We start from the raw sequence: 16,234 nt of genomic DNA on the forward strand, positions 1-16,234 counted from the left end.
AGGAACGCACAGGGCCTTGGAGCTGTCGTGGCTGGGACCACACTGGGCTCATCCTTTACAGGCTGGTCTCACTGAGGAAGTTCCAGGCTCTATTTTTACCTCTAAAGTTTAAATAATTACAATTTTTATTTGCCTCTGCTAACCCCTTCCTTTTCCAGCAGCCACCTGAAAAACTCCACTAGTGAAAAAGGGGAATAAAAGTGTTTTCCTCTGTCACCAGTGGTTAACTCCAAGGATGCTGCTGCACACAGGACATCAAACATCACAACTCTATTCCAGTCACAGCTCTGAGAGAATTTCATCTCTTTAGGCATATGAATGCTACAAAGGAAAAAATATGTTCATGTCATAAACATCACAAGGTATGAGGAATATAGATCTTTGGAGGGAAATGCATTCATCAGTTGTCATATCCCATAAACTGCACCAGGAGAACGGTCCACAGTGTCCATTCCAACACAGAAATTACTGTACAATCTACCTTCTACTTTGCACCCCACGTACAAGTGGTCAGTGAGGATATACAACAATTCTACAGAGAAATCGCTCAAGTGGATACATAAATGGGCCCTTTGGGGGTTAAATATGATTTTCAATAGTTGCACAATGCTACATTCATGCTACCAAGTTCACTGAATTGGGATTTGAGAAAGGAAGAACAGTTTGCCTGTCTCCAGTTAGGAGGTAAAAGGGTCAGAAAGGGAGAGAGTTTTGTGTCAGCATTTTAATCCTCCCACAACCATTTCCTTCTCCAGATAACATGACTTTGTGCTTTCAGTGCACCTCTGGCTCCCACCTCTCACCTCAGAGTTGGTAGAAGCTCCAATGTTAAACAGTAATTGGCATAAATTCGGTGTTCTTTTTCCTTTATATCTGGCATTTTCTTCCAAAAGCTACAGACTGGTGCCTGTTCTCCCCTTCACTGTAAGTCTGGCAAACCTGACTGAGTCCAGGGATGAGACATGGCTACCAAAGCTCCCAGCCTGAGGGAGGCAACAGCCCACACCTGTCTGTGTGGCTTTCAGTGACTTTAAACTACCTCTCTCCACCCATTCCTCTCCTTACTGTATATACATTATTTCTTCAAAAGTTTTGCTATAAAACTGCTCTAAATGTAAAGGGTTCAGCAGTTCTAGTCAGCTCTCCCCAAAATCACAACCACAGGTATGGCACAGGGGAAGGAGGACTCTACAGATCAGAACACCAAGTTCTCTTTGTAAGTAGTTAAAAGAAGATTTGTACATGTATTTTCCTTCACTTCACAATCAACAAATTTGACATACCAGGAGATCAGGAAAATAAGGTAATCCTTCCCTGTTACTTCCTTTGCTTGTAAAAGAAATAACTTGTGTCACCTCCCAGAATTGCCAGTGAAGTACTATTTGTGCCCTGAAAGGACAGCAGAATGTGAAAAAAGCCCCATTCCCAAAACCGAAAAAGCACCCTCTTACCTAACCAAACAAAATAAATATTCCAAAAGGTACCATCAAATATCAAGTACAGACCTGGGCTCTCAGGCTGCTCTGACAGAGCCTGGGGTTTTCTCTGTCCTACACAGGAAGGGGTGAGCAGCTCAGACCAAGAAACAGGTCAGGGGAAAAGGGCTGGGTTATGCACAAACAACTGGCAATCAAGTGAACAGGGAAGAGTCAAACTCATGCTCCAAGCCTGTGCTGTGTCCCTCCAGAAGGATTTCTCCCAAATGCCTCAGTGCTCAGCCCCCTCAGAGGGGTCTCCACACAGGAAGAGAGCTCCTCTCCCAACACACAGCAAAACACTGGCATGAACAATTAATTACCATGGCTATTAATTTCTAATTCATTTTTATACCAAAGCGAGCCTGACGGAGGCTTCCCAGCCAGGTCCCGTGTTTCTAACCTAAAGTATTTCAGCAAAACTAAACTTCCATAGTTTTGCAAGCAGCAAAATATAAAGTAATGAAGTTGTGGCTAACTGGAGGAGAACTACACATTCGTGAGAGCACGTACAGGTAGTGCAGCACAGCTACTCTGAAAGGAACCAAACCAATGCAGCAGACATGCAGGGTCTGCTAACTTATGTTAAAACCATGTTTGCTGGTGATTAAATATGTCTACAGAAGATATATTACCATTCTGAATATATTTTCAAGCAGACCAAAAATACCTCATCTATTGGTTATGGTGTGTTATTTTTAACTAATTGAATATCAGGAGGGATTTTACCCCCTCCCTTGCTATAAAAATTGCACTTATTTTCTATTAAACAAAACAAACAAATGAACAAAAAAGAAGATATCAATTCTATATCCCAGTATATATTCACATGGAAACGGGATCATCTTGCTCTAAGCTTGCAGGAGTAGGTGTAGCAGTCCTTGCTCTCCAGGACTCCCAGCACAGAAAGTCCCACCACGACAACCCCCTGCTTCCTCTGTGCTCTGGTGACTTCTTCGCTGTAGTGCATGGGTTAATTGGGTTTGTGGTTTTTTTTGTAAGAAAACCTGAGCTTCAAAAGTCTTTAAAAGGACCTGGAATCAAATCTGGCCCATTCTGACCCAAAACAGCTCAGTTCTGCCAGGAACTCCATCCTGTCCTCGTTTCACACAGCTCCTCCTGAGGCCGCACGGCTCGGACTGAGGCCAGCGAGGTGTCACTGTCACCCCCTTCCCTCCAGTCTCTCTTGGCCCAGGAGACTTTTCCTGCCGACACTTCCGAGGGCTCCTCCTTCCCTCCCTTTAGCACTGCTGCCTCCTGTAGGGCTGTGAAGGGCTCCCTGTGCCAATAAAAAAGTCTCTCTGCAATAAAGCATGACTTCTTGGACACTGGTGATGAGCTTCCTCTTGCAAAGTCTTCTCCAGCTCATAAAATGTCATCGTAATCCAACAGTTTGGAGTGCTGGCGGGTCTTCCAGAGGCGGTAAAGGCGGAAGTCAAAGTAAGTCTCAATCATTTGCTTACCTAGAAGTGAAACGAGGCAGAGGGGTCACACCCTGAAAGGAGCACGAGGCAGAGGTGACAGAACACAGCAGCACAAACCCGCAGCCCCACCGTGGGCACAGGGACCCATCCACGGCACACGCTGACACTGCGCACGTGCAGGGGCCCGTGAGAAACAAACATCTCTTTAGATCTCCTCAACCATGAACAGCTCCCTGCAATCCTTTGGCAGGGCTTGTCCCCGGGGACAGGAACTGAGCACGAAGTCTGTCTCCAGACTTTGACCGCTCTGCTCTGAGGGCTGAGGGAAGCTGGGGGCTGGAGATGATCAGCCACAGCCTGCATGAGGCACAGGGACTTCAGAGGCTGTAAACCAAGAGTTAACTCCTTGTAAAGAAACACTAAAAATAATTAACACTGAAAATTCAAATTAAAAAAATACGTATTCTTTTAAATGACCAGGCCAACCCTGTCCTGCTCCTGTCTGTGCTCCCAGCAACGAGCTCACAGCACACACCAGTGCCAGCTGTGCCCCCCAGCCCCTCTGACTGAAGGGGGTCTCACAGACAGCCAGGAGGTGCATTTGAAAACACAAGGGCAAACAACCCTGCACTCAGACAGGGCTCAAGGAGGGGATTTTCACTTGTGAGGCCTGATTAAGATTAGTTTTAGATGACTTTGCAAAGGATTACAAGGGTACACTCTTAGTACATCCCAGACTGATCAAGGGGATAAATTCAGACGTATTCTTCAGCCCAGCCTCCTGAAAGCTCAGCTGCTCTAATGCCTGCACACAGAACCACTGCCTGGCCTGCTGAGCTGCCCACAGACCCAGGAATTTCCCTGCAAGCTGCTCCTGGACACATCCAAGCGTGTTTGCTCTGGGACCTGTGCAGGCACTGTGTGCAGCTGAACTGAGCATGCACAGGGGGATCCTTAAGGTCCCTTCCAACCCAAACCAGTCTGTGACTCTTTGATTCTATGAACTCTGTGATTCTGTGAGCTCTGCACTCTTGAGCAGCAATGTGCTCAACTCCTGCACATTCCTGAGGGTGAAGGGAGGTAAGAAAAACCCATCAGTGCTGAGACCAGAGCTGTGGGCAGCAGAGGAGTGCCTACAGGTGAATCCAGCATGGTTTTACTGGCCAAGAACTACAGCAAAGATAAAAGAACATGGGCAAATTCAGAATCTGTCACTTGTGAAACTGCACTGTGAATTACTGACATTGACCAGTGAATAGGAAAAATCTTGTAGCTTCTTGAAATATCTTGAGCTACAGGAAAAAAAAAAGGGAAAAGGGCCAGCATACTGAGCTGTAAAATGGTTCTGATGGGCCATATCCCAGTTGCTTACTGACACAATTCACTTGGTGCCAGTGGTTTCAGCTCTGGAGAAGAGACCCCAGCACACCTGGCTGCAGAAAAGGTTCTGCTCCATGTGCATTTTCCCCACAGACTCCCCATGCCCTAATAATGATGCATTCTCCTACACTCAGCCTGGAAAGCTGTCTCCTTTGCATTGCCAGGATCCTGGGAGAGGCCTCAGGCACAACAAACAGGGCATTTGAAATGTGAACATATGCAGGAACTGCAAGGGGAAAGCCAGGGGCAGCAGCTGAACTACACAAGGTGGTTACAAGCAAAACAAAGACCATGGCAGGACTTAAGGGAGTCAAAACTGCTTTTTAATGAACATGTCCCCCAAAGGAGGCAGACTGGTTAGCAAGGTGTGTGTGTGTGTGTGTATGTGTCTTTGTACAGGAAATAAATTACCTTGAGCTGATAGTTCAAGTGGAGACTCAAAGGCAACCCTATAAGGATTCATTAAGTTTTTCAGATTCTGAAATAGCTGAAAGGAAAACATATCAGAGTTAACAGCAGAAAACAGTTATGACTCCTGAGCAAAGCACTGCCCATCTTTCTTCTGGAAAACCTTCCACCCATGTTCTTTAAAACATCCATCTCACCAGTAAATAAATAAACCAAGTGCTTTGAACAACTGTTCTCCTCAAAGGTTCAGTTATTTGTCCTGCACATCACTAATCCTTCCTCCCCTGCCCCACAGTCCAGAGGGTTCTCCCACTCACAGCACCCACAGGACAGGACAGCAGCACATTCCCAGCCAGCAGAAGAAGCAGGTTTAGAGCTCCCAGTGTGACTCTGGCCTACCTGGGCCCAGCAGACCTTCCAGGGGTGACCCACAAGCTCCTACCTTCTCCCCATTGGGGTTTCCAAGAACATAGCAGCCCATGATGTGGATGATATTTGGTTCAGGATTGACTTTACTCATCAGCCGGCTCAACCTCTTCCAGAAGCTGAAAAAAACGGAACACATCATTAGAAAAAAAATCTCTCCTCATAAGCATGATTAATGCCAAGGATGTGTGCACACAGCACTCACACAGGGCCCAAGGTTTGTGTCCTGGGCAGGAAACTGCTCAGGAAGAGCCATTGGATCCCAGATAAGGAATAACAAGAGCAGAGCCAGGGCCTGAGGAGCAGGTCCAAGTCATGTGGCAGAGAAGGAGGAACAGTCCATCGAGCCAGGGAGCTCCAAGGTGAGGAGAAGGGAGTAAAGTCCCCCAGGAGTGCTTCTGGAGTGACAGTGTCACCAAGCATCCCCTCCAGCTTCCTCTCTCCCATTTCTATCAACAACTGCCCTTTCTGAACATGAGGGTTATCAGTGCACTGGTTCATTTCCAGGGCATGAAATCAGCAGGGAACAGCTGGAGAGATTGTTCTGAGCGAGACAATACAGCCCAGGCAGCTCCATGTCAGCCCGTGCTTGGTGCTGCTCCCAGCCACCCCCCCTTGATGTGTAGTGACTGTGACCAGGGACTTGGTGCCTGAGGGATGTGAAACACGACCCCCTTCCCTGGGCAGAGGGCTGGAGCAACTCTGGGGGGCTCTAAAGCCCAGAAATTCCTCCATGGGTGTTCCAACCAGACTACAGCCTCAGCTTTCCTCAGCACTGCCTCCCAGGAACACACAAGCTGGATGGAGACGTTCACTTCCAAGCTCTCAAACTTTCAGCTGTGTGTTCACAACTTTCTGCAGAGCCCTGATTTATCAGCTTGGGAGCAGCTATGCCTGGGATGTGCTCAGAATTGTGGATATGCACACGTGCTGGAGAATTCCACAGCCAGTGTTTATGCCAAGGCATGAGATTGCTGAGCAGATGTTGATTTTAATACTCAGTTCTCATGCCAACAAAAAGTTGTGTAGGAACAGGTTGGTGTACATCCTCTCCCCCACAGCCAGGCTCTGTTAGCCAAGCAAGTTTGAGCCAGCACAAGCGAGTAGGCAGCAAAACAGGCAAAGCTTTACTCTCTGCAAGGAGCAGCAAAATTGCTCAGCACTCCCAGCTGAAGGTTGGCATGTTAGTGAAAAGCCTCCTCAGTAACAGGCTGGACTTTGAGCAGGCTTTGCAGAGACAAATTCCATTTCCCCCTGGCCAGAGTCAGCTGTGGGGGAACACCCTGGATTTCTGCCATAGTCACCAGCTTAGCAATGGTATCACAGCACCAGAGGCTCGAGGTGCATGTTCTCATTTCTGGTCAGCAGAGTTGTTTTTAGTAGAAGAAATTTTTTTTCCTCCTTTTTTGACAGTCTCTATCCACAGAGACACTAAGCAGACAGAAGTGCAAATCTCCTGGGGACAGGGCTGCAGCACTCCAGGGATGAGCTCAGCTCTGCCACCGTTGCTGTCACCCCTGAGTGAGCTGTCAGATGCTATTCAGTGCCTCCTCAGCCTCCTCATCCCCTGACCAAGCCACCCCAGCTCCCTTTACTTCTCCTGCTCCACCATGTGCCACAAACATTGAGCAAATCCAGCAGAGAAACACCATGCAAGCCCAGAACACAACACAGCCACTCACAGGATCAGATCTTCCTCCTTCTCCACTTTGGCGAAAGTGGCGACTTTGTTCTTTAACAAGTATAAGTGCCCGGGGCCTCCCTGCAAGAGACAGACAGACAGACAGATGGAAACCCCTTTGCACAGGCCCTGAGGAAACAAACCCTGGATGTGTTTCCTGTCCTGCCCAGCCATTCCCAGAAGTGCCACAAGGGAGCAGGACAGCCCTGCACTGCGGACACGCTCAGGGAATCCACACACGGGCAGCGTGCTGGGGGCTGGATTCTCTGGTTTTTGCTGTTCCGTGCCCACATCACTCTAGAAAGGCACAATAATAGATTAAAAACGCCATTGTGGGTGGCTGGAGAGTAATAGGGAAGACTAGAAAGTCCCTGTCACTTGGGGATGCTAGGGGTGGGCAGAGGAGAAGCTGAGCACAGCAGGGACCGCAGGCCAGGGCTGGCACTGCAGAGGAACTGGACTTGGGCAGCAGGAGGCATGAACAGACTGACACAACACCAGGAACATTAAAAGTCACAATCCCCACATCAGTGTGTAGCAAAACTGCTCCTCTGCAGCACTGGGCACGTGGAGGGAGTTAAGTCAGGTCACCTCCCTCACTTCTCATGGCACAGCTGCTGGGAAAGCCCACAGCTGACCACCATGAGGAACAGCAAACTTGGGAAGGAAATCCCCAGCAACCCCCAATCCAGGACTGTCCCAGCCACAGCTCCAGCCTGACCCTTCTCCTGCATCCTCTGGTCTCCAGCTCCCAGCTGAGCCACCTGCCAGTCTGGCCCACAACACACACCACTGTCACTGTCACACTGAAGCTGGATGGAAACCGTAACTATGACACTGCAAGTGCTTGTTCCTGTCTCTGGAATCCTTTCTAGGTCAGTGCTGATGCTGGTTTGTCTGGGGTTCCTTGAGAAAATCAGCCCAGCTCTTGACTTGGCCTCACTAAATCAGTTGTGATTTCCTGCTGTCACAGCAGCTTGAGACTGCTCCATGTCTGGGAAATGGGAAGTGAAAGCTGTGCCTTGGCAGCGACTTTAATGGAAGATGACTTTGGAATATTGGTTCCTCTATGTCACTTTTCCCACAGAAAACAACAAATTTGTAACAAATCACCCAAGTGTTTAACAACTTTCATGTACCTGGCAAAATATCAGCATCTTCCAGATTTTGCAGCCTTTCCGATAAATGTTCAGTTTCTTCTCTATTTCCTCTGCAAAAAAAACCAAACCAAACCAAAACAAAACAAAACAAAAAAAAAAAAACAAAACAAAAAAAAAACAAAACAAAACAAAACAAAAAAAAAACAAAACCCCAAAATGTGTTGGAAAATATGAACCATGGACAAAGTTCAAAATTAATTTTATTTCTTTACACTTAGGCCTGAGGGCAGGAAGCTGGCAGGGGTGCTCAGTACCAAGGATGCTGTGGGCGCAGGAAATGTCAGCAGGTGACAGGGGAGAGAAGGGATGAAACAGCACCAGACACTGCTCTGTAGTGACCACAGCTCCAGAGCAGCCCCAGCCTTCCTGGGCCTCTGTCACTGCTCCCACTCCCCATCACAGGTACAATGAACAGGCACATGCTGCCTCGTGCCTCAGTTTCCCTGCCACAAAGCATGAGTTTAGCACAGAAAACAGGCCACAGAAGTGAATGTTTATTACAGCAGCACATCCAAGAGCAGCCAACTGACTGTAAGGGGTCACTGGGGTGACAAAAACATCTCTGTGAGTGGCAGCTGAAGCACAGGGCAGCTGAGTGACTTAAATATTGATGGTTACATTTGCAATGGGCAGGAGATAAGAAAAGGGGGCAACACTCACGTACCCAGGATGTCATCAAAGGTGGCGTGTTCATGGTCCTGGAAACCAAGACAGAAGATATATAAAGGTTCACTGTCACTCCACCAGCTCCCTAATAATCACACAATCCCATTCCAAGGATGCTTTAAGAGCACGTTTACACCAGCTGATGGCTGCTGGTCACAGCAGCAGTAACCCTCACCCTAAATCACATTTCGGCACAGAACCTGAAGACTGAACAGTCCATGAAGATTAAATCCACCCAAAGTTGAAGCCTGCAGACACATCCAAAGCACAGACTGTCCCTCAGATGCAGTCAACATCAGCAATGCCTGTTTGCCTGTGTTTTGCAGCCAGACTCTGGCTTTACCCCTGTCCAAGGTGGCTGACAAACAGCTGCACTCCCAACACAGCTGCCTCTGCCACAGCAGGGTCATCAGGACCACGGAACAATCCTCCGAGGAAGAGAGACAAGAGCAGCAAGGCTAAACCCCAGCAGCACTGCCTGCTGCACACTGGCAGTGGTCTTGATGGGCTCCCATTCCCACCTTCCCTTGCAAATTAAGTGATTAGAAAAAGAAACCCATGACTCCTCACTGCTGTTTCAGACACCTGCTCAGGCCGGACTCCCAGGGAAAAGTCAGAGTTAAATGAATGACTGACAGGGATGCCCCACTGCACGGGGGGGTGATGGGGTCGCTGGTTCACTGCTGAGCTCTGAGTGCTGCTTATCCCAAGGCTGAGCATAAGGAGGAGCCCTAAGCCTGGCAATGCCTGCCCTGCCTTCCCTTGATAATCCTCCCACACAGCTTGGCTGGGCCTGCAGAGCCCAGAGCCATTTTCACCCCACTTGACTGTTGCACCTAGACCTGAGCCCCCACAAAGCTACCCCAGACCCCAAAGCTGGGTTCAACACACCCCCAGTCCCTTCCTGACAGCTTCTCCAAATCACATCAGCATTTTGGAGTCATCCTAACAGGAACTAGGGAAAGAAAAAAGTGTCTGATATACTTACGTAGAGGATGGGGATGATGGAGGGGTCGTCCCTGCGGATAATTGTTGGGACATACTCTGCTTTGGGCACCTTGGAAGAAATGAGCTGCAAAGGGGAAAAAAGGTGCAACAGCATGAGGAGAAGGCAGTAGAGTCTGGACAGAAGCACAAAGGCCATAAAATAGTGCCCTGTTCAGCTGGTCTCAGGTGTGACTCGAGGTAGCAGCTAACCCAGTCTATCCACATCCCAATGGAAGGTTTCCAGCCCAGAGCAACCCCAGGCCTGCCGAGTGCCCCTGAGTGTCACACGAGCACACAGCTCTGCCCTCAGGCTGGAACAGGCTGGGAAGGGGAGATTGGGGTGCACAGAGGATGGAGCAAGCAGCTCGTGCACCACCATGGATGACTGTATGCCAGTGAGGATCACTCCTGCAAAACCTCCTTTTGGCTGTAGGGGGTGTTCAGTGTCTGATGGGATCTGCATAGGATCCAGCCAAGGGCTGGCCCTGCACCAGGCATAGCAGGCACGGGGCTGCAGGTGTCAGACAGTGCCTGACAACTCTGGCTGAAGCCTCAGCTGGCTCCAGCAGCACCAGAGCCTGAACTCTGTTGTCATTCCAGGCCCCTCAGTTCCTCGCTGTGGGAGCAGAGCTGGCAGTGGTGCTCAGTTCTCTATTTTCAGGATTAACAAGCCTCAGGCTGACTTGGTTCTGTGTTGGTGTCAGTCCTGCTCTGATTTAGACTACAGATCCCTCCTTCTAGTTTTCTTTCAATGCACTACCCCCAGCAACAACAGATCTGAACTCATGTCATGTCTTGGTTCATCTCTGAGTGTCTCACAAACACCTGAGGCTGTGCTTACACAACAGACTTCCCATGAAGATCCTGAACTTAGCAGCACTGAAAGAACAGGCAGAGCATGAGCTGGAAACTCTCACCATTATTTTTGGTGGAATAAAGTCTTCTCCGTCACATGCCATGGCTTCAAGTTCCTTTTCTGCTTCCCAGTTCAAGTCAAAGTCACCATCCAGAGTCCCGCAGGAATCCTGAAGGTCATGGCCTGCCAGAACACAGGGAGCATTACAAGGGCATATCAGCCTCCCCCACTCCATCCTGCCTTGGCAGCTTCCTCACAAGATGTGCAATGACACTCGTGCTCTCTTGTCACCCACAGAGTGACAGACACCACTCTGGGGCTGGTGTCTTCAAACAGACAAACATGTAACAAATGAAGAGTGCACAGAGAGCTCACATCACGTGTCACAGAACTTCATCACTCTTGCAGTCACCAAGCTTGGTTTTCAAATGCTAAGTCACAACAGTCACCCTGTCACTCCAGAAATGGGGAAGGAGACAGAACACAGACAGACTCTCTACACTTCAGCACTGCCAGGCTGATAAGCAAAAGTCCAAAGACTTCAAAGCTGGTCTCCTTGTAGTAATTACTGCTCTGACTACATCTTTTCAGGGATTATAAAGAAAATCTGACTTGTTGGTCAGACTGATCCTGGCAGAGAAGTCTTAGAGCGTGCGTGAGGACAGCTGCAACAAACACAGTCATATTGCAACAGTAGACTTGAACTTGCTCTCCAAATCGACCTTACCTGTTGGCCTTCAATGCCTCCTGGGGAAAAAAACATCTGGAAGGAATATAATTGACCATTAAAGGTTAAAAACAGAGATGGTTGCTGGACTGAGGAAATAGAACCGAGGTGCCACTGTTTGTGCCTTTGGGGATGTCCAAGTGTCACTGGGCAGTGCCCGGAGCCTGTGTGAACCACGGCTTTTCCATGGCTTTTCCATGGCTTTTCCATCCGCCTCCGGGCAGCTGAGGGTGCAGGGAGGAGTCAGACTGCCAAACAACAGGGTCATATTGTGAACCTGGCCTTTCATACACCTCCCCTTGCAACCTGGGTCTTCTGCACCTAGCAGAGCCAGATCTCGCGCTTACCTGGTAGATCAGGTCATTTCATTAGTGAAATTCACTTCAACATGGGCAAACTCATATCCACCAAGCTCCTGCCTACAGGCTTGCAATAAAATCTGTGTAAAACAGCCATTTATAAGAATACAGATGCTGGCATTCCTTCCTGTAAATGAACACAACAGCATCTCAGTCCCCTCAAGCAGAACATGGCAGCATTACTGGGGATTCCCAGAGGGATTCCTGGCAGCCCAAATGAAGATCAGATTGCCCCAAGCTATCACCTGTGCAGGAAATCAAGCTCCATCTCATCAGCTGTGCTCTTGAGCTATTCCAGGCTAGGAAAGAGCTCAGAAGGGGCTCCTGCATGGGAAGCCACGTTAGCCCCACTATGGTGAAGGCAGCCTTGGACTGGTGAGTTTCCAGAGAGGTTGTTTTGGTGCCAAGAGGATAAGGGATGATGGGAACACAGGGCTGTAAGAGAGCTGTACCACTGGGTACCCTTCAGCAACTGCTCAATAATCTGAGGTTGGATGAGTGGTGCTCTACAAATAAATACAGGTACACACAGATGGACAGGTACATACACCTGGAGCGTTACCTGCTCCGATCTCAGGAAACTAAAAAAGGATCACAGACAGGACAGAGGGCACAGAGGAGTTACTCCAGTGGGACCCCAGTCAACAACTGCTGGAGGGTTTGCCCACAGGAGGAAGCTCAAAGGACTCGGAACTCACTTTCTCGAGAGTCATGGAAGGAATCAGCTTTGATGGGAGTCGGGTCACTCCAGGACCTGCTGAAGCTCCTCTCACGCCGTTCGGCAAATGCTAAAGGATAAAACCAGAGCACGACATTATCAGATCCCAAAACTCCTCTGCTGCTGCCAGCAAACAATCATCCAGCAGATTGCCACGAAAGCCACACATAACAGACTCCCCTGGGCTGGTCCTTCCACTTGGCAAACGTGAGTCCTTTCCACACAGCAGAGACAAGTGCCCACTTGTGCACAGGATGGGACATGGAACACAAAAAAAGGACAACACTTGATGATCTCTCCTTAAATCCATACAGCTCAAACCTCAATTTAACCATGGCCAGTCCAGTGTCCCAGTGTAAGTGCTCAGATTCCAAGGCCTCACAGAGATATGCACTGCACAGCAAATGACACCTGCATGGCCAGAAGGCAGCTGTAGCTCTCCACTCATTTCTCCCTTCATATTGGCATCCCAGTCAGAGTTGGACCAAACAGCAGGGAGAGGATGTCTCTGGAAAGCTCATGCTTTCTACATTTTGTTGCAAAAGAGGAAATCCTTCAGCCTTTGCTTGCCTGCACTCTTGTGAGCACTACTCATGGCTTTTTTCCCTCCCAAGGAGTGCTGTATTGTTTGCACTGGCATTTCCCAAGCACAAACCAGGGAGCTTGGCTCAGACGGCTGCACCGCAGGCAAATTCCTGGGAACTGGCAACCACCACGTCTGACTTGGCAAGCCCATGTGAGAGCCATTATGCCAGGATTAACAGCCACTTATGGGCACTAATACCTATTTCTGGTGGCAGACAGAGTGTGCAGCAGGGAACTGAGTAACAGCAGCACAGGAATTCACAAGAGCAGCCTGTCCCCTGCTGAAGTGTGGCCAGGGTGGGTGTCTGGGGAGACAAACCACATCTTCAGTTCTTCACGTGATCTCCATCCTCAGCTTTGAGATAAACCCAGGCAATTAGCTACTGTGCACAGAAAGAAAGCTTTGAAAATATGACCCAAGAGTTCCTGAGGCAGAGGCACGCCTGAGTTTCACAGAGCTAAGTCCTGTCCACATCAGGCAGTGCTAACTCAGATGCCAATGAAAGGGCAAGCTCTTTGCTGATCACTTCTCACAGCACATGAGAAAGGAAAGAATGCAAACGGAACTCAGCAATGCTTTGCTGTGAGCACTCTGTGCACGATGCTTGGCCAGAGGGTGGGAAGAACAAGATACTTTCTCTTCTGGAGCAATCCTCAGCTCCCAGGAGCAGGTTACACCACTTTCACAGCGCTAAGGGAGTCACCCAACCAAGTTTTGGAGGATTATTGCCTTCACCAGGGAAAGGGAACTGCAATTTTGCAGGTCTAAGAGGTGATTTCTTCCCCAGTGAGGCATAACACTCCCTGATTTGCCCCTTGCTCCAATCTCTTCTCTGATCCTCTTCTTTCTTCTTTCCACCATCATCTCAGTTCCCACCAGACAACTCTCCCCCAGGGCCAGCTGTGGAGATGACAGTGGGACAGGGCAGGAGGGGACAGCCAGCAGTCTGTGTCATGGAGCCACAGCTGGTCACAGCTGCAGAGAGAGGCCAGGCAGCTCTGCTGGACTCGCAGCTCAAGTTCTCCTCACTGGCCTCCACCCCAGTGATCACCAAAATCCATACAGGGGACAAGGATGCTGCAGCTTTCCTTCCACGCCTTGCACCAGAGATGTCCCACACCCACAACAGAGGGTCCTTGGGAACAGCCTCCAGGCTGCTGCAGGCATCCACATGTCCTGGACACTTGCAACCACCTGGCCTTCTTGTTTGTAGGGTAAAATGGCACCAACAGGTCAATTCCTCTCTCCAGCCCAAAGCCAGATCCTTTCAACCCACATTTGCATGTGACAGAATTTCCACAAACCCCACCAAGCCCAGCTCCTCACAGCCACACTTCCAGGTGCTCACTTACTTTGTGCTTTAACCCTTCGGCTCCCCACCATGCGGAGGTGCTTCCGAAAATTCCTAAAAGAAAGGCCAAACACAACCTTTGAGAAAGGTGACAAGAAGCAACACCTGGGCCCAGCAGGACTGTGAAAACAGGGAGGAAGAAAATAAAATGGGGATGATGGCATATTTCCTTCCAGGCATTCCAAAGCTGGAGACCAGGTCCCCAGCCTGCAGTGATTTAGTGCTGCGATGGTGATGTTCATTGAGTGGGGCTGTTCTGAGCTCCCTGGGCTGGTGGTATTGGGCAAGTGGGGTCCCACAGGGCAGCCCCCTGCTTATGGCTGCTTTCCGTTTTCTCTGGTTAAGCCTCACCTGTGCTTTGCTGAGGACACCCATGCTGCCTGTGCTGGCAGTGTTCCCTCTTTTCCTGGTAAAGAGCAGTAATTGCTCCCCACTCTCCAGCAGAATGTGGGTGCCCAGGCTCTGCACACTCGTGGCTGTGCTCATTCCCAAACACAGCAGCTCCTAAAACCCTTCCTGTGCTGTTGGTAACCATGCAGCCCAAGAGCCCAAGTGCTGCTCTCCAGGCAGGGCTGGCGAGGACCAAAGCAGGTTCTTCCTCCTCGCCCAGCAGAGTTGTGATGCTGCCTGTCCCCACGGGCCTGCTCTCCCTGTGTGCTGCCCTGCCCTGGCCTCACAGGCAGGTCCAGAGGGGCTGCAGAGCACACAGCTCCAGGGGAAAGCCCTGGGGAGCAGCTACACCCCTGAGTCAGGTCTGTGTGAAACAGAATGTGCTGGCCACTCCTCAGAGGCCATGGGAAAGGGACTCTGTTCAGCCCCTCTGCGTGCAAGGGACCAGTTTCTCTTCGTTTCTCATCACTCACGAGGCAGGAACAGGACAGGAACAAACAGGACACCAGAAGAGACAGGGAGAAGCAGCATCAAGAGCAGTGTCACCTCTCCATGAACCCTATTTAGTGACTGTGGCTTCACCCCACAGTGCAGCCCCAGGATGACAGAGAGCCCATGCACTGGGCACCCTGGAGTGGGGGAGCCTTCCTGGATTCCTTACGGCCCCCAACACACAGGGCAAACACCAGGCAACAGACACCACAGCTGGTGAAAGGGGTAAGTCACAAGTTGTCTGGCTCACACACAAGTTAGTGGGATGAATAAGGACATGGTACAACCATGCAGATGCTTTAGCAAAATGACTGGACCAAAAGACACTTCCAGCACTGACAAGAAGTTGTTCAGAGAAATTTGGATACATCTGCTCCTGTTCAGGAGATCCACACAAACACAGTCCTCATGGGAGAGTACTGCCCCCACATCACCTCCTGCATTTCCCCTCTTTGGCCTGGGAGCCCTTGTTGTCATCAGGCTCCAAATTCAGCAGAAGCAAAACCAGCAGCTGGGAGCAGCATTATTCCGTGCCAAACTTCTGTCTACACTTGGGCTATTAATGTTCCCCAAAGATTTATTTTGTCTCTACTTGGGTACATGAAGATTCACTGCTGTGGATCAGACAAGTGCCCCGTTAGGCACATCCCTGGCCTGGCTCTTTGTACAAAGCCTTTTGGGGTGCACCATCACTGATAACTGGGTTTGTCTTACAGTGCATTCGATTAAAATCCAAATAAATACAACATTTCAAGGGAACCAGGGCTGTTCTTTACACAAAAAAAGTCTCAGACATATGTTATATAGAAATCTTTATGGTCTGTTGTGAGCCTGAGATCATATCACACACTGAGCACCAATGCTAATTGCCCAAGGCCACTGTCACATCCTTTGGGCTTCTGGCATTTTGGAGTAAAACCCACTTTTCTTTTAAATGCTCAGAAGTCCTCTTCACATAGGAGTTTCTTCAGGCCCTGGGGGAAGAGGGGTAAAGCAGCCTTTGCCATAGAAGAAGGTTGCTCCCAGGTGCCTGGACAGCTTGGGCTCTCCCATAAGAGACCTAAATACCATCTCCTAAACTCTGCTGAGAGCAGCTCCAAGGAGAATCCAGCTGTTCAAGGTTAACCACTGCACTAAATACTCACAAA

At 49.5% G+C, this 16,234-nt stretch overlaps 1 protein-coding gene across 3 annotated transcripts in view; it reads right to left on the reverse strand.

Moving 5' to 3' along the window:
• Positions 1 to 255: 255 nt before the first annotated feature.
• The window catches only part of NSMF (NMDA receptor synaptonuclear signaling and neuronal migration factor), a 44,996-nt gene continuing 29,017 nt past the window's right edge, over positions 256 to 16,234 (reverse strand). For 2 of the 3 annotated variants that reach the window (XM_053962342.1, XM_053962345.1), the window contains 10 exons: positions 14,206 to 14,258; positions 12,248 to 12,337; positions 10,525 to 10,646; positions 9,609 to 9,692; positions 8,619 to 8,652; positions 7,934 to 8,004; positions 6,796 to 6,875; positions 5,130 to 5,232; positions 4,691 to 4,766; positions 256 to 2,938 (listed from right to left, as the gene is read on the reverse strand). In XM_053962342.1, the coding sequence (XP_053818317.1) occupies positions 2,841 to 2,938; positions 4,691 to 4,766; positions 5,130 to 5,232; positions 6,796 to 6,875; positions 7,934 to 8,004; positions 8,619 to 8,652; positions 9,609 to 9,692; positions 10,525 to 10,646; positions 12,248 to 12,337; positions 14,206 to 14,258 (811 nt within the window). In that variant the 3' untranslated portion in view covers positions 256 to 2,840. The remainder of the gene's footprint in view (positions 2,939 to 4,690; positions 4,767 to 5,129; positions 5,233 to 6,795; positions 6,876 to 7,933; positions 8,005 to 8,618; positions 8,653 to 9,608; positions 9,693 to 10,524; positions 10,647 to 12,247; positions 12,338 to 14,205; positions 14,259 to 16,234) is intronic. The other variant, XM_053962343.1, reaches the window with a different exon arrangement.

This window comes from Vidua chalybeata, chromosome 21 (assembly GCF_026979565.1).
Source record: "Vidua chalybeata isolate OUT-0048 chromosome 21, bVidCha1 merged haplotype, whole genome shotgun sequence".
Lineage (NCBI taxonomy): Eukaryota > Metazoa > Chordata > Aves > Passeriformes > Viduidae > Vidua > Vidua chalybeata.